Source organism: Cyanistes caeruleus, chromosome 13, assembly GCF_971803275.1.
Source record: "Cyanistes caeruleus chromosome 13, bCyaCae1.hap1.1, whole genome shotgun sequence".
NCBI classification, from domain to species: domain Eukaryota; kingdom Metazoa; phylum Chordata; class Aves; order Passeriformes; family Paridae; genus Cyanistes; species Cyanistes caeruleus.
In genome coordinates, this window is record NC_141713.1 from 18,802,345 (window position 1) to 18,828,127 (window position 25,783).

General features: G+C 48.9%; 1 protein-coding gene across 4 annotated transcripts in view; it reads left to right on the top strand.

Annotated features, from left to right (window-relative positions):
- Positions 1-25,783, top strand: part of HCN4 (hyperpolarization activated cyclic nucleotide gated potassium channel 4) — a 127,775-nt gene that overhangs the window by 20,735 nt on the left and 81,257 nt on the right. The window contains exon 1 of one of the 4 annotated variants that reach the window (XM_086848437.1): positions 17,792-19,256. The exons of the other annotated variants lie outside the window; for them this stretch is intronic. Coding sequence (XP_086704563.1) covers positions 18,553-19,256 — 704 coding nt within the window. The 5' untranslated portion in view covers positions 17,792-18,552. Of the gene's footprint in view, positions 1-17,791; positions 19,257-25,783 lie in introns of those variants that run through there. 4 annotated transcript variants of the gene reach the window in all.

Genomic DNA, 25,783 nt, shown 5'->3' on the forward strand with positions numbered 1-25,783 from the left:
TACGGGATGGCTGAATATAGACCTTTACTACCTAAGAATAAATAGCTGGATTTGGGAGTAACTGGGCTAATTGTTCTTGGTTTGGGAGGTATCAGTTAATGGCAGTGGGATAATTTGTAGAAAGGTGAGGTTTTTTACTCTTTGTCCATAACAGTACTGATTATCTGCAGAGCTGGTAATGACCAGGGAACCTGAATAAGCATCAGCCCTTTGCTCTTTCATCCAGAGAGTTGTGGGTTTTTTTGCAAATAGATTATCAAGTTCATAAAATTGTGAGGAAATAGGGGATTGTAATGCTCCCTATTTTACAGATATGAGGTGAAATTCTCTCCTGCATTCGGCCAACACTGTGCTTTCTCGCAGTTATGAAGGCTGCCTGCAGGAACTTAACAGGTGTAGCTGTGCTTCACACACACACACTCCCCTGCTTGGGTCTCTGATTAGTGCCTGGTTTTGTGAGAGCTCTGTGGGATACCAGGCAATTAGCAAGTGTGGGACCAGTTTCAGTTTGCTCTGAGACTGAAAATCTGTGTGCAAAAGAAAACTGAGGGGTGAGGCTGAAAGCTGCACTTGTAGAGAAGTCGCCTCCCTCTGTTTTGACTCTGCTCCTCAGCTGAATTCAGGGACAGGCTCATGGAAACTCAGCACAGTGGGACTCATCCAAGTGTCTTCTCCTCCTCAGTGTCACCTCGAGCTCTGCCCCACAGGGCTGCTGTGACACTGCCTGGGTTCACAGGGGCTGCTGCTTCCTTTCTCTTGGTGCCTCTTTGCAACTCAGGACTCACAACACTTGTCCAAGAGCCTGCAGTAGCTGAAGTGACTTTTACACTGGCTTCAGAGCATTTTCCCTTTCACTTTTCCAGTCCTGCATATCAGAGCTGTTCCAGCATTTGTGCTCCACAAGTCTTGGACATGTCTCTCTTCTCAGCTGCACGGTTCATGTAGCATCAATACATCACTTACAGAAGACTCCTGGGCTTCAGCCTTGCTGCCTTTACTCCATTCCCTTTCCCTTCTCCTGACAGTACTCCATAACAAACTGCCTTGCCCTTCCTGTATTCAAACCCTTCAGTTATTGGCAGGTGGTTTTCAGGACCCCCTGTCATTGCTGAGCCAAGCTGTATGTATTTAATTGTGTTAATCTTTCTTCACAAGTCAGTACTTTCAGCTCTCTCATCACTTGTGTCATTTTTTTTTGAACCACCTACAAACTCTGTCAGTAAGGAGCCCATGACAGAGCACCACGTTGTATATGCTATTTCACCACAGTGGCCATGCAGAAATTTTACTGTTTCCTTCTTCCTTAATGCAGTGCAGATCCTCCCTCAGAATTCCTTTGCTTTCTCTTCCCTTTTGCTGATGTATTTTAGTAAAAACATAGCAGCAGTTTCTCCTAAGGCCCCAGGTCTTGCCCAGGGTCACATATAGTACATAGGATGTGGGGAAGCTGTTAAATTTGGGACACTCAAGAAGGATGGTAGGCTTATTGATGAGGATGGAGAGAGGTGTGCAGAGGCACAGCAGTTTAAACAGCATTCAGGTAATGACTCACAGCCAGAGCTGAGAACACAGGACAGGAACCCTGGTTTCTATTTTCTGCATCAACCTTTGCCCTCACCCCCAGACCCACAGGTGTGGGGAACGGCCCCTGTGTGGAGTGTGTGCTCTGAGCTGCTGTGGCAGCCTGAGCAGCAGCACTTGCACCCTGCTGTGTCTGTGCAGGCACAGCCCAGCTGGGTGGCTGCAGCCCTGCAGGGACCGCAGGCTTACTCTCAAACATAGCCACACACGTTCCACGCTGTGCTGTGCAAAATGATCTTTCAGATTGGAGCTGGTTTAGGGGTGAGCTGGTCCGAAGGCAGTGATGGGGGGAAGCTGTGAAATGGAAGATGAGTTGACATCTCACAGTGTCACAGCAAAAACTGGGTGTGGGTACCTTGACCTGGCTTGGTGCTCAGGACACCCTGCCCTACACCTGCCTTCACCACTGAATGACTGTGAGCATGATTGAAGCCCCTTCCCAGCCTTGGCCTCTCTTTGCTCCCTGAGCCTTCGTCTAGAACATCAGCCCTCTCAAACAGCAGCTTTGAGACTTTTTTTATGTGGTGCCTAAACAGCAGGGGCTGGGCTTAGCTGGGTTTAGATTCTCTCAATCACTCTAATGAAGCCCATCACAACAGAACAAAAGCAGAGCAGAGTGATAACCCCTCACTAAGTTATTAGAATTGCAGCAGGACTAAATCCCACTCAATCTGCTAAAGACAAGGCTGACAGCAAGGGAATTTCAGTAATGTAATGCATGTATTTTTAAACAGGGAAGTAAGAAATGTCTGGGGAGCTACAGGCCAGGCAGTCTCACCTCAGGACCCAGCAAGATGGAGCAGATCTGCACTACAGCAGATGCAAAATAAGGAGGTGACTGCTGACAGCCAGCATGGCTTCACTAGGGGCAAATCCTGTATGACAAATTTGGTGACCTTCTATGACAGGATTATAGTGTTGAGGGGTGAGGGAAGGACAGCTGAATCATCTGCCTGGACTTGTGCAAAGCATCAGACGCTGTCCTGCATGATCCCAGTCTCTGAACTGGAGAGACATGGATTTTGTGGGTGGGTAAGGAATTGGCTGGATGGTCACACGCAAGGAGTTGTGGTCAGTGGCTCAGTGTCCAAGTAACCAGTGGTGTCCTGTGAACCCCCAGCAGGTTTGCCTAGACATCAAACTGTTGGGGGTGTGAGGGATGTGTGGGGTGTGGTCAGCCTGGGGTCCTGGCACAGGGTGCCCAGAGCAGCTGTGGCTTTCCCTGGATGCTTGGAAGTGCCCCAGGGCAGGTTGGATCGGGCTTGGAGCACCCTGGGATAGTGGCAGGTGTCTCTGCCCATGAGAGGGGGTGGCTTTAAGGTCCCTCCCAACCCAAACCATTCCGTGGTTCTGTGTGTGAGCTAACACACATTGGGACAGGAGTGTGTGGCCATGAGTGCACCACAAATAAGTTTAGGCTGAAAAGTTGAAGAACTTTCTAAGCATCAATCCAGGTATGTTCTGGAAGAGTTTCCCCCTAAGGAAGTTGGAGACAGATGACATAATATTTTATACTGACTATGAACACCCTTTTAACTTTAAAACATGGGAAACTAATGAAGTTTAGGGAGAGTCCTACTCCCCATCTTCCTTTCTCAAAGCCATGACAGATGTTCATTTCCTTTGTTATTTCCTAGCTTTAATTCCTAGCAATAATTTCCTTTAGTTAACCTGAAAAAGAGTCTAAAACAAGTTTGTAAGCCAAGCTGAGGTCAGATCAGAGAGTTCTACCTGTCCGTTCTAAACCTGAGAAACTGTGGCTTCTTAGCGAGGACCTCTAACAGGATTTTTGTCTGAACCACATTACCATAATGGAGATAATTTGTTCCTTGATTGCAGCAGTCCACTTAAGGAAGTTTGCAGCTGAAGTGTGCAAGCAAATGCACCTTCTTCCCCAGCAGCAGGAAGGCAGGCTGTGCTCCCCTGCCTGCCACCTTCGGTTTCTGCAGCTCTGCAGGCCGGGCCTGTGTCTTAACTAGGTCAGTCAATATGGAAAGTGGAACCTTAGCTGGGTATCGCCCTCGAGAAAAGTGCTGGCTTGGGTTTCAGCAGGAGCTGCTGATCCAACCTGTGGGGAAAATTACTTCAGTGGAAAAAGCTACTTTGTGAAGGAACAAAGCAGAAGGGAATTTGAATGGACTTTAGAGTAGCTGAGAAACTTCACTTGGTACCTGCCTGCCTTTGTCCCCCTGTCCTTACTTGTGCCTGTGCTCTAAAATGCAGAGCAGAACAAGCTCCTTGGAGTGTAAAATGCCAGGAATTCTGCCTGAACGGGTCAGTGTCACTCCTGTGCCAGTGGTATGGCTTTGACAGGGCTGCTGGATGCAAACATCCAATCATAACCTCCAGGCCCAGGCAACACTTCCTTGTAAGAGCTTGGCAGCATCCTTTTCCAGGAGGTTTCGCAGAACCATGTGACTGGCAGGCAGAATAATCCCTGCAGAGGATGTGGATTGGGAAATACACTCTGCATCCATTTTTTCTGTTTGGGATCTTCCTTCATTGTGTCTTCGCTGCTTTGTCCTTTGTCCCGTGATGAGATGAAGGCAGATCGCAGATGCGCCGTGCTTTTTTCCAGCAGTTACGTGTACAGCTGAAAGCAGAGTCCTGAGCCTCCCCTGAAGGTACCATCTGATACTGCCCAGGTAGAGCCCAGGACACAGTGTTCTTCTGCAGGGCTTCCAGCCTTTCTTTCTCAAAACATCCCAACAGCTTTCCTGGCAAGGAGTGCCTTCCTGGCATCTGTACATCACCTTGCTATTCTGTGTGTCACAATGAGCCGAAGGTTACTGCTGCTGAAAGAGGGGAGCTGCATTTCTCCAGCCACCTCCTACACTCTGCTGCTTTTACTGCCTCTGGCTCTCAGCAGGGCTTTAAAAACTGTCACAGTCTCCCAATCTGTTAGGCAACTAAGGAGGCAAAACAAAAAACTCTTATATTTTCTGGATTGAAAGTTTCGTGAGTGCGAAGAAAAGGGACAGGAAAGCAGAACTGTAGGGTGAAGACCACTTTCAGCATCTGCCAGCTGGGAAAGTTGTAGTTTCAGCTGTAGTTTCACCCTGTATTCTCTAAACCATTGGGAAAAACTGAAAAGCTGAAAACACAGAACCAGCTTTTATGGTTCAGGTTCTCCTAATGATGCAAAAATACCTACAGGATCATTATCACAGACCACAAGGCACAGTGTCCTTTATTATAGGTACATTTTGACAGAGTGCAACCCTTAATAGTGAATATTCTGTTCCTTGGGTGGTGTCGAGGCTATAAAAAATAAAGAATTAGAATTGTCCCAGTGGAACACAGGGTGTGGTGTACTGCTGTCAGAACTTCTACCTGTAACTCTGGATACGGGCTGTTCTCACATGCTCCATATTCACCCTGGAGAACCTTCTCCTGCTCTCTAGTGGTGGAAGCACAAAAAGGCCAAAACTCTTCTGCTTCTTCCTGGCCAGCTCTCTCATTCACGCCTTGTTGCTGCACAGCCCCAGGAATGGTTCCCAGTTCCAAGCTGGAATAGCTCAGTGCAGTAGATATCTGTATACATGGTGTTCCTTGAGAATGTCAGAGCAGTCGTTGTGCTGCATTCTTGAAGCTTTGAAGGAAGAGTAAAGTGCTTGTCCAGCTCGCTGCCTCTCATGCTGAGGTGGGTAACTCACTGTCCAATTGCAGTAAAAGTGGTAACTGCAGAGGCTCCTTGGCAGCTGAGGACACAGTCCTTAAACTCACACCTTCAAACACACCTATAAATAGAGTTGAGACCAAACTAAATGGAAGGTGAAGCTGAATTTTAAACATGCAAACATTTCAAAACAGTGGCATGTCCTGGATTATAAACTAAATAAAAAGGTCCCTTTTAGGCTTGCTTTAACACAGGCAACTCAGAACAGATGAGTCAGTGCTGGAAAATTGCAGATTATTCTCTTCTTCGTCCCATCCAGTAGAAAATAAAGGATAGAAACTTTTCCCTAGTGATCTGCTGAATGTGAGTAACATGGCTTGATACCTGGACAGGCAGTCCTCACCTTAGCTGCCTCAGTTGCTGAAGTATCCATTTTAATCAGAGCTGCACAGCACCCTCTTCTGCTGAGAGGAGCCGAGCCGTGGAACTCCCTGGACTGTCTCTTTTCCTCTCTCTGATGGGCATTTATACACTGAAGAGCAAGGTAAGTATAAAAACTCAATTACAGCAACTAGGGCAGAATCAATAAACGAATGAGAGGCTGGCAGCTGTGTGGATGGGGCTTTATCTCTGCAGCAGAATCCTGACACATGACATTACAAGAACATGGAGTGCTTAGATGAGTTATGAAGATTGATATTTATGATTATGACTTGCAATTGTGCTGTTTAAAAAACCCACCTATTTGGTAATGAAAACCTGCTGGCGAGATCTGCTCAAAGAGGTGAAATTGCAGGAAGAGTAAAATCAGATCAGTAAATCAAATGCTCTAAATTATCAGTGAGACATACTACAATTAGGGTTGGATTCAAGCAGGCAGACTTACTGAATTGCAAGCATAAATCCATGGCATGCATGTGCTGCCATTCCTTCTGGGAAGCACACACTCACCTCCAGCATTTCCAGACTGACCTCTGCCAAGGGCAGGAAGATAAGGACTTTCTCCCAACATAATCATTCCCATGGACTGCAGTGAGTTTCAGTTTCCAGAGGCTCCCCAGGCTGGGAAGATCCCATTTCCTTACCTCAGGCTCATGGGCACACAGATGGATGGGGCAGAGAAACCTGCTGGAGGCTCAGAGCCCTTGTTAATTCCGCTTGCTGCATTTGCCTTATGAAAACTTCCAGTTCCTAATGATTTCCTGGCCAGTGCATGGAATCTGCAGCACTGGAATGGAAGGTACAGGAGGTCCTCTGAATAATGCAATGCCAGCTCTTGCATTCTGTACCGTTATCCCTTTCCTTACCCACCACAGCAAAACATGTGAGGCTGTCAAGTGATGAAACTGCAGCCTGGGCTTGCCTTTCCAGCCAGGGACACCTACTCAGGACATTGCTGTCAGCTGGGGGTTGAAGTGACTCCTTCCAGTGGCAGCAGTTGTGGCAGCTGGCTCATCAGGTTTAGAGCAAACAAACCTGCCTTGGAACACATTTAGGGAAATGCTTAACAAAAGCTGCTTTCAGCTCAGTGCCAGCAGCTGGATTCTGGTTTTGAGAGGCAGCATTGAACAAGCACAAGTGGAGAGGAATAGCTTGTTCCAGTGGGCTGATTATGGCATGAGGAATTAGGAAATTCTGCATTTTAGTTCCCACCACTGCTTTGCTGAGAGGCCTTGGTGAAATCTTTTAGATTCTCTCTAGTGAGCATCTTCCTTATTTCACCTCCTGTAGCAATGAAATTTGCTTCAGTGAACAGTCACAAAGGCTGGAAGCTTGACACGCTACAAATGAGCCTTGCTTAGAAAATTTAGGCAGGGCATATGGTTTCCCTGGTTTAATTTTTAGTAGAGAGGAAAATTGTCCCAGGAGTACACACAGGAGTGATAATATCTGTGAATTTCCTGTTCTCACTGAAGGAAAACACAGATCTAAGAGCATTTCTGTTTGTTTTCTCCTATTTCTGATCCTCTCTCCTTGGTCCCTTCATAAAGAGGAATTAGAATAAAAGAGTGGATTTATGAGGAAAGAACCCCTCAAACTAATTGGGATTTTTGGTACAGAATGGTGAGGAATGACTTGAAAGTGACAGCAAGACTGTTGCAGGTTTTTAATCCTGAGCCCAGCATTGATTTCACTGTGATGATCTGGCCAAAGTAACAATTGTGCCACATTTTCCCTACATAGAAACCAGACACAAGGTGCTGAAGTGAATTCGTGCACCCACTCTAAGCAGCACCTTTGGTGCAAAGTAGTTATTTCAGTGGCTCCTTGATTTTCTTTGTATGTATCTTGCTAAACTTCTGGAGAAAAGTCAGTAAGTGAATGGGTTACTTGTCATCCAGCCTTGGGAATGGCTCCATCAGTTCTCCAAAGTGCCAGTTTATTACTCATTTTACCGAGCTGCGAGGCATTAATAAAACATGAAGGCTGAAGCTGACTTCACTGCACTTGGAATCCATGCAATATAATCACCCAGGCCTGGAAATCTCATTATTTTGCTTTCAGTTTCTCCAGGAAAACAAACATTTTGCACCAACAGAATTTACCATTAGTGGGTTTCAGTTTGGATTCACCATTCGGTCACACTGCCATGCTTCCAGCAAGATACTTGCAAAAAGCAAAGACAGAATTGCCAAGAATTCATTGGGAATCTTCCTTTGAAGCAGACCCAAAGAGTGGTCAAATAGATCACTGTAACCAAAGCCAGAATCCTGAATTCTGAGCACCACAAACCTCCTACAGGACAGGAACTTGGATTAAAAAGGTCTTCCTCAGTCCACTTGGGAAGGGTCAAAAGGAGTCCTGAGAGTTTACAAACCTCTTGGACGTCTTTGAGGCGTCATCAATAAATGGAATAATGAGATTGATTTGTACTGTCCATTGGAATTTTCAAAAGGCTTTGGCAGATCAATTTTTTGAGGAAACTAAGCAGCCTGAGAGGGCAAGGGAAGGTCCTAACATGGGTAAAGAAAGGGATGGTAAAAGTAAGTGATCGAGCCCCACAATAGTGCCAGAGGAGCTCCTTAGGGATTTGTGCTGGATGTAAGCAGTAGAGCATATTCACAAGTGACTCAGAAAAGGGTGTGAGCGTTCCAGTCACTATTCCTGTTCATTTGCCTTTCCGTTTTTCAGGATTTAATAGAGGAAGAAACATTATTAACATTTACTCTGGCTTCCTTTGCGACATGAGCTGGGACGAACCCAAATTGATTGCAGATTCAAATCTAGTATCTGGGATTGAGCTAAGGCAGACCTTTTATGAAAAAAAATTTCTAATCTTCATCTTAAAATTTCCTGTGACAGAGAATCTACGAGAATTTCATCATGTCAATCTAGAGGTTAGTTGCCCTCAACATGAAAAATTATTAACTTAATTCTGGCCTGGAGGCGTGGAGCTTCCAGGCAGCGTCTCTTTTGCAACTCCATCTGCTGGTGTGAGGAGTCCTCCGTGTTCAGGTCTCCACCTCTCCATGTGGGTACTTACAGATGATTATCAAATAATTACTTACACTTCCTTTTGCTTAACCAGAAAAGATTACACTCCCAGGATCTTTTCTATTAAAGTCTGTCTTCCAGTTCTTTTCCGCTGAGCAGGATCTTCATCTTGAATTTGGTGCAAACACCTGCTCCCACGAGTGCTGGGTAGAGTTTTACCACCTTTGTGAGGGTCTTCTGCACCTGGAGACCCTTCCAGCCAAAGGGAAGGGCAGGATCATTCTCTGTCCATCCCACTCCAGTCTTGTCCCTGCTAGGAAAAGTGAAGCATTCCCTAGTAGTGAAAGGGCAAACCCCTCCTCTGAACCCTTTCCCCTCCTGAGAAGTTTGAATTTATAGAAGCAGCACCACAATTGGGAGCTTGCCCCCCGTTCTCATGAATGTGTTGTGGTTTCCATCACCACACATTTCCAAAGAAATCCTGTCACCTAATCCTGTTAAGCGGAGCCTGCAAATCCAAGGAAATGGAAGTTGGTTGCTTCACTGAAATGAGGATTTGCAAAAGGTTTTGCAGAAAGGTGAAAAACAAAGAATTAACAAGCCCAGAAGTGGCTACATACATACACAATTACTCTTGGAACAGACTTTGATCACAGCTTGTCAAGTGTCTGCTGTGATACAAAGTTGCTCTGAAGGGGGACAGCAGTGGCTTTGTTGTTGTTCACCCTGAAGTGCTCCCTCTGGGCTGGAGTGTGCCCTGGGATGTCCCCACTCCAGAGTGCTCTCCAGTCCTTCCGTGGGAGCAGGAGAAGGTGCTGGCAGTGTCTGGGTGTGCTTTACTCAGCTGCTCTCTGTGTCTGTGGATGAGCCACAGAAATCAGTGTTTGGTGCCAGGCTCTGTAGGAACACAGATCACCTGGGAAGGGCACATGGGCTGTGCTGCCTCGGGCAAGGTTTTACCCAGCCCCAGGGAGGGGTGGAAGTGCAGTGTGTGGGCCCTGGGGGCCAGCCAGAGCAGGACACTCTGTGACACCACTCTGCACTGGTGGCTCTCCAGGAGCATGACTGCCCTGTGTGCCAAGCAGGGAGCAGCTGAGCCGTGAGGGAAGTGCTGCCAAAATCAATCAGGTAACCACAAATTGCTGCTCCCCATCGTCCCACCACGGATTGGCCACGTGTGGGGCTGCATGTGCTGTCACATCACCCAGAACTCTGACAGAAAGATTTCTGCTTTTTTCCTAAAAAACCCCAAAAAACAGAAGTGTTTTCATTCTCCTAAATTGCAGCTGGAGAAGCAAACGCCCCTTCCCTGTTTGCCTGGTGTCCCACAGGAAGCATCTCGCTGAAGCTGCTCCATTGAACAGAAGATTTAAGACACCATCGGGCAGTAGGGAGAGCACAGGAGGGAATGATTCTGTCAGCTAATGGTTCAGGGGGAAATCAGGAAGGCCTGTCTTCTGTCCTGCTCCCAGGAATGTCTCTGCAATTCACATGGGACACGGCCTTGTCTGAAGACAGCCAGGAAGCAGCATCTAGAACTGCTGGGTGTTGCCCTGCTCTCAGCAGCACTGAGCTGTAACAGCTGCAGTTTCTCACTGCTATCACCAAAACCACCTTCAGTACCCACAGAGGAGCCAGGTGAGGGGATCCCTCCCCCTCACAAAAATACACACGGCTACCATCCACCCAGGCAAAATTTATTGCAGTGATGAACTGATACGATCAAGGCAACAGCCTCAGGGGTCTGCAGAGCTTTGTTTAAACCTCACACAAAGGTCAGCAGAGTGTTGAAAGCAAATGAAAGCACAGGCTGTGAAAATCAATCCATGGGGAGTCCCTGGGTGGGCTCTGGGAACGTGTCAGGGGGCAGGGCTGGGCGCTCTGCTCCATCTGCTCAGCTCCAGGAGCATTCCAGAATTTGGGATTGTTTAACCAGTGTGGCACTGAGGAGGAGGAAATCTTAGTTTGTCCTTGGCCTGAGAACCAGAGAGGGGCCTGCAGGATAGAATTAATTAGCACAAGGTGAGGGGCATCCAGGAAGGGCAGGCACAGGTAAGGAAACATGGAATGAGCCTTCTGCCTCCTTCCTCCTGGTTTTGCTGAGTATTTCACCTTTGTCAAGTATACAGCACCACCACTTTCTTTCATTAAGAAGTTCAAATCTCATTTCATTATTAACCACTTGAGTAATCCATTGCCTCCTGAACTACCATTTAAAAAAGAGGGAAAACCACATTTTCTCTTTTTTTTCCCCTCTTCTTCACATATGACCTTCTTGTTTACAAAGCAGGTTTTGTTTTATCTTTCAAAATAAGGAAATTCCCTTTTTGGTAAAGATAAGGTTTTCAGCTTAGATAGTTGAGATGAAGAATGACCACAAAGCAGCTTATAATGGGAGTTCAGCTTGCCCCTAATGGTGGTATTGCACCACAGCTTCATCATGCAGTGCAGACAGTTCCCCCCTGCCCTCTTCCCATGTTCTCATGGGGCTCTGCCCTCCTCTTCTGGTTTGGATCCCCTCTTCTCTGTCTTTTTCCTGCTCAACTCCTCTCACCAAAGCTTTCTCTGAACCTAAACAGGGAAAAAGGAAGCAGGCCTCAGCTGGCATTTGGAGAGCAGGAGCTTGTTTCCTCTGCTGCCATGTTCTGTTCTCTGCTGGCTTTTGACTTCAGCAGGATTTTCTGTAACACCTCTGATTCAACAACAGCAACAAATGACAGAGGCCCAGGCTGGACATTTTGGATCCAGAATTGAAGGCAAAGCTTGCTCAGCACAAGCACAGATGTGCATGTGTAGACACAGGCAGGAGCAAACTGCAGGGAATAACCTTGGATTTAGGATAACCTTGGAGGTGCTGAGTGGGCTACAGGCACTGCCACCCAAGGGTGGGGTTCTAAAGATTTATTTTAATCTCAGAATTATTTGCAGCCTTATCAAGTGAAGCTTTTTCCCTTTCCTGTCCTTATCTCCTGGCTCCTGAGGTGCTGGGCACTGCTGACACTGCTGCTGAGCCACACACATGGTGGTGGCACAAATCCTCCTTTTCCTGCAGGATAGTGGGGATTGCTGGAGGACTCAGGCTGGCCTAACCTGTTTGCTTGTTTGTAGAGGATGTGCTTGTGCCACTAAGAACAAAATGCAGGCAGAAAAAGATACTCTGCATCCCTTGGCCATATTTTCATGGCAGCGAAGCTGTATTCCACTGAAGTTAGGGAGTGGGAAGGATAATTCCTGAGCCATTGCTCTGTGGGCACCATGGCAGGGGTGTCTGCATGGGATAACTCCTGAAAATCCCTCTGTGGGCACCATGGCTGGGGTGTCTGCATGGGATAACTCCTGAAAATCCCTCTGTGGGCACCATGGCTGGGGTGTCTGCATGGGATAACTCCTGAAAATCCCTCTGTGGGCACCATGGCTGGGGTGTCTGCATGGGATAACTCCTGAAAATCCCTCTGTGGGCACCATGGCTGGGGTGTCTGCATGGGATAACTCCTGAAAATCCCTCTGTGGGCACCATGGCTGGGGTGTCTGCATGGGATAACTCCTGAAAATCCCTCTGTGGGCACCATGGCAGGGGTGTCTGGGAGGGGCAGTGATCAACAGCATCTGCTTGAAGCTTTTCCATTTCAGATGTGCTGACCAAGCTTCGGTTTAGTAGTTTGGCTGTTTTCACAAGTCCAGGGATATTGAGTCAGAATGGAAATACCTTGAGGTTGTTCTCCCAAAACCTGACTTCTTGCTGCCTGCCTGAAGAAGTGAATCTTGCAGAGTCATGCCTGGTATCCATCATTGTGTCAGTTTCCCCCCTACAAATATTTCAAGGTGTTTGATAATTTAAAACAAATTTGACAGAGGGATTTTGTCTCAAAGTGAGTACCTTCCTACATATTTATGGAAGTAGGTGGCTGGAGTAGAGAGAGTTCCTCCTGAGTCACAGCATTATAGAATTAGAGGGTAATTTAGGTTGGAAGGGATCTCTGAGAATCTTCTGCTCAAAGCTGCTGCTCATGGCATCAGCATCAATAAATGAGCAGACACTGGAGAATCCATGTGCTGTGAATTACAGAGAGAAGGTTTGTGTTGAATCCTGCACATTGGACAAGGGAGACTCCACTCACAAGGAATTTCTTTTATGGCCATTTTGCTTGCAGAGCATCTTGTTTCTAATTAGTCTCCTGTTTCAAATTTTTCAGTCTTCTGTCTGTCTTCAGCAAATGGAGGCAGGGAGGGAGTGCTGAGGCACATCCCTGAGGATTGAGTTCCTAAATCCGAGGTGTACCAAGTGTCTGACAGGGGGGTATGGCTGTGAAACTTTGGGCTGGAAATGTGATGTTGAGTTTGATTAACTTCTTCTGGGAAAAAACAGAGGTTTAAAGTGAGCCCAGACAGAATGCAGCTCACCAAGAGCAGAATCTGGACTTGCCAAAGCTGGAGGCTGCCATGACTGCTGTGGGAGCAGTAGCACATTTGCCATCCAATCCAGCACTGCCTGACCATCCAGGATAGCACAGTGCATGTAGACAGGAGATACATCAGCAGGACAGGCTCCAGAGAGGGATCCATTATTATCTGGGAGGCTGCAGCTCATTAAACGCTGCTGAAAGGCACTATTTTGAGAAGGACTTGTTTGATAAGCACTGAGCTGATCCTCTTGGAGCAATCCATGCTGTCTGAACCCTCTCCTGAATAACTCCAGATCAGGGGAGAAAAATAAACTAGTGCTTGGTTTTTAAATGGAAATTTGGTGGAATATATATTTGGAAGGCAAATTTTGTTGAAGTCCAAGATACGAGCTCAATATGAGCATTTCACTGTGAATATTGGAGAATTCATTGGTAGAGTTTAGACAGGAACTTTGAAAGCTAATTGTGACTAAATCATGCAGCTGCTCAAATCTCAGCAGCTCCTCTGAGCTCTGTCATTTTTCTTCCTTACAGCTCCATCCGTGGTTACCTGTCTCTGTTTTCCTGTTTCTAGGAAGGTTCCTATTCTCCAAGGGGAATATTAAAGGTTATGTGGCAAGATGCTCATGCTAATCACTCAGTTCCTAGCTGGGATTTTCAGCTGCTTGCTCCAGTGAGGATTACCAGCTTTTGCAAAACATCCTGGAAATCTCAGGGGCTTATTTGCTGCAGTTTGGGAATTCTTTCCATAGGCACCAACATGAATTTTGGATAATGTGTCCTTTTTGCAGTCGGGTGGCAAAGCTATTTGTTGGTTGTCAGCACATTCCCAACAACCCCTCACACCCTGGACAAGAACTCACATTTTGATCTTGGTTACGAGGGTGAAGAGAGGCTTGCTCTGGGTTTATTGACCCCTGGAAGCTGGAATTGATATTGCTTTCCAGGCACTTCCTGGTAGCAGCTTTCCCGTCCTGTTGCGTATCTCGGCTGCGGCTGCTGCCTCCTGTGCCAGGCTCCGCAATCTGCCGTCGCTGGGGATCTGTTCAATGTCTCTGTGCTCCCACTGATGGACTTTGAACCCTTCTGCCTCAAAACTCACAGCAGCTCTGGGGGATCCTCCCTCCCTGTCCCCCTGCCCATCCCAGCGTCCAAGCATGGATCTCCCTTCCCATTGCTCAGCTGGTTCCTTTATCCTGGTGCCCCCTGGGCCTTAAACCGGCGTGGGTGCACGTTCCAGTCCCCACCCTGCAGCTCCTGTGAGGAACATGGAGAGCAGGAGGAGAGCCCAGGCTGAATTTCAATGAGTGCAATGTGACAGCACACCTGGGTAATGAATAGGGCCAAGGGTGAGCAAGCATTTGTGTATTTATCACGATTATTTCTTCATTATCTCCGAGATGTGACGGAAGCTGCAGAGGCAGCGAGTGCAGCCTCTCCCACCAAAACCCCAAGGTAGAATTTCCCTGGTTTGTAGTGTTGAATATTTCATGAGTTTCAGATGCCAATTATGAGTTACTTGCTGCCTGCTAGCAACAATAGGCAGCTTTGAAAGGATTTGCTCCCATTCTTCCAAGCCACATATTTAGTGACTTCTTTTTTACCTGAGAATCTAGAGGCTCCAGGATGATGATGGGAACTCTCACCCAAGCAAAGGTGGGCCTAAAAGACCAGCTTGCACTGCTATTTCTGTACCCTGAGCTACAGGATATCAGTTCTTATGGCTCCCAGTCTTTTATGTAGTCCTGAGCTCATTTGGAATGGGATTTTTCACATCTGCAGAGTAGCACCAGATTTTAATCAAAATACCATATATGTGTATAAATATACATAAATATATAAAAAAATAAATATATATATATATATAAATATGAGCTGGCAAAATTCCTTAAGAAACAAACGAATCATTGGCTGCTTCACCTGCATTCTCCCCACTAAATTCATTCCCTTAATATCTATGCCAAGTCCCATGGAGCAATATTGACAAATATTGTTAAAAAGGAGATAATTGCCCTCACAACCAGTTCTGCCTTTTTCTGACAGGTGACTTCTCCATCCCCCCTTTGAATGTATTGTGCGGCTAGTGATATGCAAGACAGTGAAATATTCTAAAAATCTGCTTCTAAATGTGTATTTGCAGCCATGGAAAGCAGTGCCACAATGCTGGCAATAAATTCCATCTTTGACAGTGGTTTCATACCATTAGACAAGGAAAATTCCCATCCTCTACACTTAGTTCTTGGAAGGTTCTCAAGTAAAATACCATTACTTTGAAGTTCTCTCAACCCAGAATTGTCACTACATTTTAAAGAGTCGAGAAATTCCTTTGAGTTTGGTTACCTGGAACTGCTGGAGCCAAGTTTTTAGAAGTGTTTAGGAATGCACACTTGGAGACAGAGGAGGCACCTTCTGGATTTAGCACTTTGGATGATTCCATGAGCCCTGAGAGCTTCCTAACATTCATCTTTATTACAGAGAGGTGTAAAGGTAGCTGTGGGCTGTAGATGAAGAATTCCACATATGGTGTACGTGGGTACAGTGGGAGCTGGGCAGTGCCGGGCTCCTGGGCACAGGGATAGATCCATCCCTCTGGAATGGTGCAGTGTGTGCCCACAGCCCAGCTCAGCCTCTGCTCCCCAGCATTTCTGTCCTGCACAAGGCATGGAGCAGAGCCCTGTGGTGTTCTCCCCCTCCTCAGGGCTGGGAGAGAGCCTGATCCCCGTCACCAAATGGGGCACAGCCTGATCCCTGTCACCAAACCGGGCACAGCCTGATCCCTGTCACCAAACGGGGCACAGCCTGATCCCTGTCACCAAACTGGGCACAGCCTGATCCCCGTCACCAAAGGGGGCACAGCCTGATCCCTGTCACCAAACCGGGCACAGCCTGATCCCCGTCACCAAATGGGGCACAGCCTGATCCCTGTCACCAAATGGGGCACAACCATCCCAGCCAGGCCAGGGAATGGTGGGGCATTTTCCGAGTGCCAGCCAGAACACCTCTGGCTGAGGGAGGACAAACAGCTTGGTTCCTTGAGCACGTCCTTTCCTGCTCTGTCATTCCCTGGGAACACGAGGGACTACGCTTAAGAAGCTGCATCAATTTCAGATGTTGTGCACCTCATTAATCAAAACACATCCTTTTGGAAGGCAGTTGATTGCAGCTGAGGCACAGAAGTGCTTACACCTCAGCATCCCTAGTGCCTGGAGGAGAGAAGAAATACAGGGAAAAGACCTTTAGTGCTCTCCCTGGCTTATTTCACGTTATCTAATCTACAGGAGCACTGGAAAAAATGAAATTTATTTCCCCAGAAAAGCAATGTGATGAAAATAATAATATTAAATGGTATTTGCACTGTAGAGTATTTGGAATGAGTCACAGGCAGTCTGGCTGTGCCAGGAGGTGGGAGGAGGAGAGGAGCAGGTAGAACACATGGGAGAAAGGATTCGGGAGAGAGCGAGGGAGAGGCAAACAAAGATGAGGAAGCATGTGCTGTGTGTGTGTGTGCTTGCTGAAGTAACTGCTGAGCAGCATTTCCTTGCCGTGGAGCTGCAGGAGCATCCTGCTGCTCTACATGGCACAGTCACCTCTGGCCACCGGCTCCTGCAAGGGGAAAGGGAAAAAGATTTGTTCCTAAGAGCAGGAGCACGGAGGTAAGGTGGGGATTTCCTCCCTGCCTGCCGTGGGCATTCCTTGCCTGTGCTCAGCCTCCCTGCCCGCGCAGTTCACGTGGTTTCCTTCTCCTAGCAGGTAGGATTTGCAATGTCTGAAACAACAAACGTTCTAGAAAGCCTCAGATGCTGAATCTCTGCAAAAATACACACCAAAATCTCTCATGTGGCCAAACAGATTGTTGATTTTACTCCACTGGTTTCAAAGGCTTGGCACTAGGAAGGATTTGAATCACTTTATCAATCTAGGAGCTTTTTAAACAGAATAAGCAGCCATTCCCAAAGAAGCACAGGCAGGGCTGATTGCCACCTCTTTCCCTCTTTTTCTCCAGAAAAACCCTCTCAAACATCAAAAGGTATTGCCTAATCGTAGCCGGTTTTCCCCAGTGCTTTGGCCTCCGTTACAGGAGGTGCCTCGTGGGCAGCAGTAAGGGGCAGCAGGATTCCCAGGCTGGCTCCCGGAGCAGCCTGGGCGGGCAGTGCTGACTCAGGAGCCCCGGGGGAAGTGGGGTTCCCCCGCCGCGGGGACAGCCCCCGCAGGCCAGCGGCGGAGCGCGCCCACATGCAGCTGCTTGCATTTATTCGCTTTGGAATGACCTCTCCACATCCAACCCCTCAGGAGAGCAATAGTCAAACAGCCACGGAGAAAGGGTCCTCGCAAACCTTCCTGCACACGGGGGCAAAGGCAGCGTGTTCCCGGCAGGCAAACTTCTGCTGGGGAACACGGGCGCTCCCCGAGCCCCTGCTTTGCATGCAAGTGAGATTTTCAAGGTGAACCGCTGGTTTCCCTTTAAATTTGGCTTCGCCCCTTCCCACAAAACCCCCCGTGCCTTCGCGAGCAAACCTGCCCCCAGCAGCCACACCTCCGGGCGGAGCGGGGAGCGCCCGCATCCAAGAGAAAAAGGAATATTCTCGCTCGTATTTATTTACTTTGTGGTGTTTACGATGCCGCTGTTGATAAGCTGGCGGCGGCCCGGCGGCCGTGGCCGCTGAGGCGGGGCGGGCCCGGCGCTGCCCGGTGCCCGCAGCGCGGTGCCCGCAGCGCCCGGGGCGCGGTGCCCGCAGCGGCGGCCGAGCCTCGCGGTTGCCGGGCGTTGCCCCTTTAAGAAGCCCGGGTGCTGTCTCAGGTAGGCAGAGCCTGTGCGCTGTAGTCGCTCCTATGGCAACCCAATAGAATGGGATGGCTTCATGAATATTCCCAGGAGCAGGGGCTGCATGAGGAATAAGTGATGACAGTGATGTAAGCAAGCAGTGGCCGCTGCAGGTTGCAGTTCATTGTGTTATTGGCCGGCAGGTTGAGGAGTTTGCGGCTTGAGCTTCGCTTTCTGGATGATGTCTGCCCGCCAGGAGCCACGGCACATTTGCATCTTGAAGCCAACATGGCAAGGCGGCTGCTGCCGCCGCTGCCGCCCTCCCTCGCCTTTCAGCCAGAAGTGTGTGGCTCTCCTCTAGACTTCTTGCCCAGTGCTCAGCATCTGAGCAGACAGGGATTGCAGTAACACTCACCAAGGGGAGACAAGCAGCAAGTAGCCAAATCGGGACAACGGAGGAGAAGGGGAGGCTGTTTTTTGCCTTCCCTCTATTTTTTTTCTTTTCTGTTTTTTTTTTTTTTTTTTTTCCCCTCCGCCTTCCCTTCCCTTCTGGATGCAGAGCCTGTGTTTTGATGCAGAGCCTGTGGATGCCACAGCCTGGTAAGGAGATGACACGCCAGTCTCTGGTCCCCCGTGCCCCGTGAGCCGGGGGCAGGGGCCTGGGGGCAGTGCCGGTTCCCCTCGCTGGGCAGAGCGGGGGGGTGTCTCCCTGTCCCTGAGCAGCAGCAGCAGCAGCAGCAGCAGCAGCGGCCATGGACAAGCTGCCCCCCTCCATGCGCAAGAGGCTCTACAGCCTGCCCCAGCAGATCGGACCCAAGGCGTCGATCATGGACGAGGAGGATGACAGCGACAAGGACACCCGCAGGAAAAGCATCAGGCTCAAGCCACTGCCTTCGCCCTCTGCTGGGAGCACCCGGGCCCTCGGGGGGGACCCCGGCCGAGGCGGGGACCCCGGCCTGCTGGAGACGGAGGCCGGCGGCAAGGGCGCCAAGACCAGCACCAACGGGGACTGCCGCCGCTTCAAAGGGAGCCTGTCCTCGCTCACCAGCAGGCACCTCCACGACGCGGCCGAGGAGAAGCGGCTCATCGGTGGCGAGGGGGAGCCAGCCTCTCCCGGGGAGGACAAGAGCCCCCCTGGCAGCGGGGAGCTGGAGCAGGGGCTGCCTGTGCCCCCAGCGCCCGCCTCCCCCCCGGAGCCCCAGCATCCGCCCCCCCGGGCCTGCTCCTCGACCTCCATCAAAGTGGAGGGAGGTGGAGGGTGCGACCAGATCACCCCAGATGAGGAGCAGAGGCTCGGCCAGGCCGGTTTCATGCAGAGGCAGTTCGGGGCCATGCTCCAGCCGGGGGTCAACAAATTCTCCTTGAGGATGTTTGGCAGCCAGAAGGCCGTGGAGAGGGAGCAGGAAAGAGTTAAGTCTGCCGGGTTCTGGATCATCCATCCCTACAGCGACTTCAGGTACAACCCCCCCTTTTCCGGCCCACTCCAAACTAGCTGGGCTGCCCCTTCCCATGTCACCTCCCGCACAGGGCACCCACCCCGGCAGAACTTTCCTGGGTCATTTCCTAGCCAGAGGACACAGCCAAGATCTGCTCCACTCAAACAAGCTGCAGGTTTCATTTACATTGCACCCTCATTTTAGTGTCTCCATACTCTTAGTAATTTTAAATCGGTTTTAAACCAGTTGGCTTTGGCTTTTTATGATGGAAAGGTTCTCTTTAAGTTCATTGTAAATGGGGAAAACTGTTCCCACCTGATGCACAACTCTAGACTAAAAGCGTGGTGTCTGATCTTAACTAGTCCTGCATCTCCATGGATGCTCTGCCTGATTGATGCTTCCCGTTTTCATACCTCCGAGTCCTCTCCCTTCTCCTTCCCAAGAGTTAGGCAGGGATGTTGCTACTGTTGCTGCTGTGTAGGTGTCTTACTGCAGCATGGCTTGTCAGGAATTGGGATGTGCAGGGGATGGCAGTGTGCATTAACAAGGTTCTTAACAGAGAAAGAGCCTCTTTTGCATCTGTACATCTCATTTGCAAAATTAGTTTGGATTGGGAATAGTTAACACCGACTTTGCCAAAGTCAGTAATGGCTTGCTCTCACTCCACAGCAACATCTCCGTGGAGGTTAATAAGGAACTGAACTTGGAAACCCTAGAGCCAGTTTTTGTAAAGTCCTGCATAGAAGAGGGGCTATGTTTGTGTATTTCTGAGCAAAGTGTCATCTGCTGCGCAGGTGAACTGTCCTCTGCAATATGTATGTAAAGCACTGCAATCAATAATTAATTACTGTGTACAATCAATGGCTAAGGTTTATTGCTTCAACTTTAATTACAACAGGCTTACATCTCACATTTAAAAGCACACAGGAGAAGAATATTATTTAAACATATCTTTGTCACACTACGTGATTTTATTGAATTTGTGGACTCTGCAAGGAACCGTGCGTGATTCCTGAAAATACAGTTAGTGAGATAATTGCAGGAAGGAGTTTTGGGGTGGATTTGGCCTCCCAAAGGCAGGAATGATAAACGTCTTGACACCTATTAGGGATTTAGCGAGCAGCCCACACGCTTAGTGGATTCAGCACTGGCACTGACCAGATTCCTTGATATTTGCTTGGATTAACAAATGTTATTAGAAGGCTCTGTGAGTTGGAGGACTGCACTGTCATTTACATTCAGTGCATTCAAGTGTCCCAAGCACACAGCTGACTGAGCTTAGGAGGGTTTCCAGCAGCTCCAGCATGATGCAGAGTCCTTGTGAGCACAGCCTTACCCAATCCCATGCTGGAAGCAGGGGAAAATTGCCTCCCAGTGAGACTGACCAAGTAATAGCTCCCAAACACAGAAATGTGAGAATGAGCACCTTTCAAGAGAACAATACCAGTTCCATACTCTTGGCTATATTTGCAGCTTTTGCCGTGGGTCTGGAGTTTACCAGCTGTGTTTTCTTGGGTAATTCCAGCAAGGTGTGCTCTGCGTGTCGTGCCCTCAGGAAATTTGGGGTTTAGTCTCTGTGTTGTATCTTGAGCTAGGCAAAAGCAGTGTTCAGCTTCCATGTCCTTCTGTCTCTGTAGTGGGTTTATTCCCTTCTATATCTGTGCCTGTTTTCAGTGCAGAACCAGCATGGCAAACTTGAGCAGCAGGAGCTGAGGTAACCACCTTGGCCAAGGTGAGATGGTCCCAAGAGTTTGGGATTTTAAGGTTCCTACAGAACCAGAGCTTATTCCACAAGACGATGAAGTAACTTTTCATTCCTGAGGCACTTGGTTATGGGGCCTCTCCTAAGGAATGGAGTCTGCTGGCAAGCCCTGGCTCCCTGAGCTGGATGATGCCACGGAGCTGCGGGCACTGAGCTGTCCGTGGGTGCGTGGGTGACTCCTGGTGTTAATAACAGAACCTGACAAAGCTTGCAGTCCGTGCAGGGAAGGCACAGGGAGCTGTGTGTCTGTACCTGGGGCACATTCCAGGTGGGCTGGTTTCCTTCTGAACTGGTGTAGCAGCCCAGCCCAGCAGCACGGTCTGTGTCCCCGCTGTCCCCCTGGGCTGGGCTGGGGCAGTGGGGTGAGAGTCTGGAGCCATGTGCCGAGGCCAGGAGGAGCTGGGTGCACCACTGCCTGCTCGGGGATATTTCCAGGGAGGCTTTGTTCACCCCTGTTTCTAGGTCACCTGCAGCAGATCTGTTTGGGTAGGAACACTGCTTAGAGAATGTGCCTGGGCTTCCATGGAAAGTGACCTGTGGACAATGGCTGCTTTGAAGGGGAAGAGTGGGAGCCCTCCCACCTTCTGCTGGGGCTTTGTGTTCCCTCTTGCCCTCTGCTAAAACATCTCTCTTGGAAACAATTCCCGTGAATATGGCTAACGTTTTTTGACCTCTGAGATGCAGCAGATTGCACCAAAGAGCAGATCTTACCAAAATATTTGCAAGAGCTGTATCGGTGCCCCAAAGGAGGGTGTTTTGTGCTGGGGGAATTACGCAGTGCAATTCCTGACTGCTCCCTGTTCCAGCCGGCTGCGGATTCCGGAACCTCGGGATCTTGGAGGTTCCATCATCCTGCCCTGTGCTGGCACCCAGGCTGTGCAGCAGTGTTTGCTGGTCAAGAGTTTGCCTTTGGAGGAAGCTGCCTCCCCTCTCGAGCGAGGCGCGTCTCCAGGCAGGTTCTGCTGGGGCTCCAGCCCTCGTGACTCCCGGCTCCGAGCAGCTGGAGCTGGGAAGTTTGCATGGAACACTGCAGGCCGATGCACTGCTGTGAAATGACATTGGTGCCATTCTCTGACTCCACGGAGTCGCTGCTCCTTCGCGCTCCGCTTCCAGAGGAGTTCCTGATTTAGAATAGAACAGAGGCTTTCATCATTGTCTCATTAAATTATCATTTTAGCATCTAATAGGGCTAATTCCAGTGGCAAATCTATGACCCTCCAAGAGTAAAACAAATTAATATAGATTCAGGCTCTGTTGATCTCTGCTTTTAGTCCATTGTGAGGGGAAAAGACATCAAATGACCTTTATAAAAATCAAGCTCGGTGCCCCTGAGTACTCCTGACTAATGCAGTGGGCTGGTTCTAGAAGCACTTAAAAGGTGTCTTAGCAACTTGTAATGAAAATTAAGAGTCCTGGCTCCCATTCTGAAGTGCAGATGTGTGTGCTGGCAGCTGGAGTTCATTTGCATCTGTGGTTGATTGCACATCAGTGCAGAGCCACACTGTGTTTTCTAGATCAAGATTTATCTGTGATTTTGAAAGCTCTTCCACTGGGTAGACAGAATTGTATTTTATTGCTTAGAGGAAGCATTGATCTAGTACAATTGGTTTAATAAAAAAATTCCAGACAAACAATGATCTGTCTAGTTTGTAGCTGACTGAAGCATATGGGATGTAGCTGCTGCCCAGAATTGCTTGCAAAAGAAGCGTAGCATGCTGCTTTTAGAAAGACCTGAGAACAGATACACTATCAGAGGGCCCAAAATAGTCCCAGCAGTGGATGTAAATAGAAGTGCACATTATTCACTGCCCAGTAATCTATTAACTTCCTCACAGTGAAGAGAAGCCGCTGTCTCTTTGAAAACAATGGCAAACATTCCGCTCGATAGCAGACCCAACTACAGATTTTAGAATTCTTCTTTTCACTGCTCTCCATTACTTGTAATACTTGTGTGCAAACAGATCCTTTCTTTCCTTTGCTTCCTCTGCCAGTGCTCCCTGCCTGCTGGGACCCTGGGGAGGTTTCTGTGGCAGCAAAATCCAGGTGCTCAGGTGTGAGGTATAAGGGGAAACAACAAAATCGCTGCTTCCCTTCTTGCTGCAGTGTCCCTCAGCCTCCCTTCACCAGGGGGATCGGTGGGATTTAATAATTATAGTCCTAAACAGCTGTACCCAATAGCACTGTGGGATGGAGCAGGAATGGGAAGGATGTGTGCTTACCTTTCCCACCCTCCTGAGCAGGCCTGATTTCCAGTGCCTCTCTGGGTGCTGCTCTGGCTGCGCACACTGTTCTCACTGGGAAGCTTTCCCCCGTGCTTTCGAAGGGTAAACAATTTGTGGAGAGTCCAGCAGTGGTGACTGACTTTAGCAGCTTCCTTGGGTGGGGGTTGCTCCCTGCTCTCAGGCAATAATGCCCATTTCTCCTCCATCTCTTGGCCAAAGTGCTGCTCCTCGTGCTGCCCTCCCTCCGTTCCCGAGTCCATGACTCGCCCTTTGCTCCAAGCCATGGAGCAGGATGTGCAGCACTGGGAATTCTGGCTCAGGGAAAGGGCAGGGGGCAGTGGCTTTGATGGCAGGACTGTACCTGGCATTGGAATCCAACGGGGAGTGCCAACAGGCCAGGTTTGGAGGGGGCAGCTCCCAGGCTTGGCTCTCTTCTCTTTGTGGTGATGGGGTGTCCCTGGGGTAGCAGGGAGACAAAATCTGCCTTTGCTGCAGAGAACTTCCCAGCCAATTCCCAAGGCATTTTGCTGGAGCAGAATGAGGGGATCCCAACAGAAATCATACATAGGATAATCCAAATTCTGCTGAACACATGATTGGGTCTCTGTTATCTTCAGTGGACTTTCTGTCAGAAAGAACCAGAAGAGCCATGGCTTTGTGACCGTGACCTAAGGGAGTGAAACTCCTGCATCCATACTTCCCACATCCATAGGCAAGTCAGGCTTCATGCCCCAGCTCCCTGGTCAGGAGGCAGAGGATAAAGAATCCCACACCAGACAGTCTGTGCAGGAGTACAGCTTTTTGTAGGAAGCATGTCCACATGCCTGAGCTGGAAAACAGGAAGGCCTCAGTAAAGGCAACACCTCAGTGGGTCACCATGGTAAAATATTTTAGGACTAATATATTGCGGTATTTTTATGTGGAGAAAATGAGATAAAATAACATAAATAAATAGTAAAGCAAGCATTGAGATTTAACAAAAAGAGCTGTGGTTAAGATTTTTGCATCAACTTAAGCCAGGCCCTTCATACCAATCTTTGCCAACAGATGAAGACATTATCTGTCCCTCCCTCAGTACACTCAGGAATGGCTCCTTTGGGAAAAACAATTTAATGTTTTCTTCATCTCTTCTTGTAAGATAACATATCTAATTTATTATATCTTATTCAAATCCATATGTGAAGGGAAAAAAAAAAGGTTAATTTTCTCATGGCTTTACAAAATATTCACTGTGCTAACAATAAATGTTCACTTCCTGACAGCAAGGAAATTGGAAATATCATCGCCAGGTTATAGCGAGGTGGCATGGACTGGAGGGGGTTGAGGTAAAACCATCTCTGACCTGGGGGTGGTGGAACTGAGGCCCAGCTGTGCAGGGCAGGAGGCCTCTCACAGTATCCCCTTGGTGAGAGCTCTGCCCTAGGGGCTCTGCAGGGACCGGGCCATCCCTGGCACTTGGAAGGGCTAATGAGGACCTGTTTGGGGAGCTGTGGGTGCCTAGAGAGGACGGGGCACATTCTGCTCTGGACCATTTCTTAGGCTGGCTCTGTGAGCAGCCAGACTGGGAAATGGGCCCATCCCTCCCACCCTCTTCCTAAGCCTCTGCTGCTTGTTGGTTTGTCTGTTGTTATAGCAAAAAATAATCATTGCTGTAAACAATGACATCGTGTTCTCTCCCAGCATCATCTCAGAGTATTATTGCAGTTCCATTTGGGATTGGGCTCCTTGCCTGACACTCCTGCAGGAGCTTTCTGGCAGAGGGGCGTTTCCGGGGCTCTGCTCACCTGCCCTGGCCATCACATCCCACCTGCAGTTCCTTCCCTCTTGCACTGCAAACCTGCCGGGCTGGGCAAGAAATGAGCTCCTACAGAACATCCTCTCCTGCACACGCCTGCCTCAAGCCCTCCCTGCCACCTTGGAGGAGGCAGGAATTCTCTGGGAAGCACTGGTTTGATCCATGTGGTGACTGGAACACGGCACAGCCAAGCTCCTGTCTGCTGTTTCCTACCCCGAGCTTTTGACTTTGCAGTCTGACTTTTAATGCAGTGGTTTGTACAGTTGTTAGGGTTTTAAAAACAACTCAGTCTCTCCCCTTGGCACAATAATATATCTGGGTTCATTAGCAGGTGTGGAGCTGCTCAAGGCTGTGCTGCACTGCCCTCTGCTCTGAATGAAGCAGTGGCTGTAGCAGGGAGCTATAGCCAAGGAAAGATGCTGCACCACATTCCAGGGCTACTCCAGGCTCCAAAGGAAACACAGTTTGCCTGTTACAAACTCCCTGCTTGTTTTCTCCTTCTCACCTTTAGCTTCCCTCTCTCCAACCTGTTCTCTCCCTTGGTGTTTCTCATCCCACCAGTGTCATCTCCTTTTTCTGGGCTCCTTGTGGCAGGTGTCCTGTCCAGCCAGTCCTAGATGCTGATATCCAGCTTCTTGCTCATCTGATTGCTGATTTCCACCTTGTTTTCAGTAATGCCTCTCCCCCTCACCCCTTGCCATGTTGCAGTGTGTTGGGTTGGCATTTACTCAGTCCAGTTCCAGTCTCCATCCTTATCCTTCAGCTTTT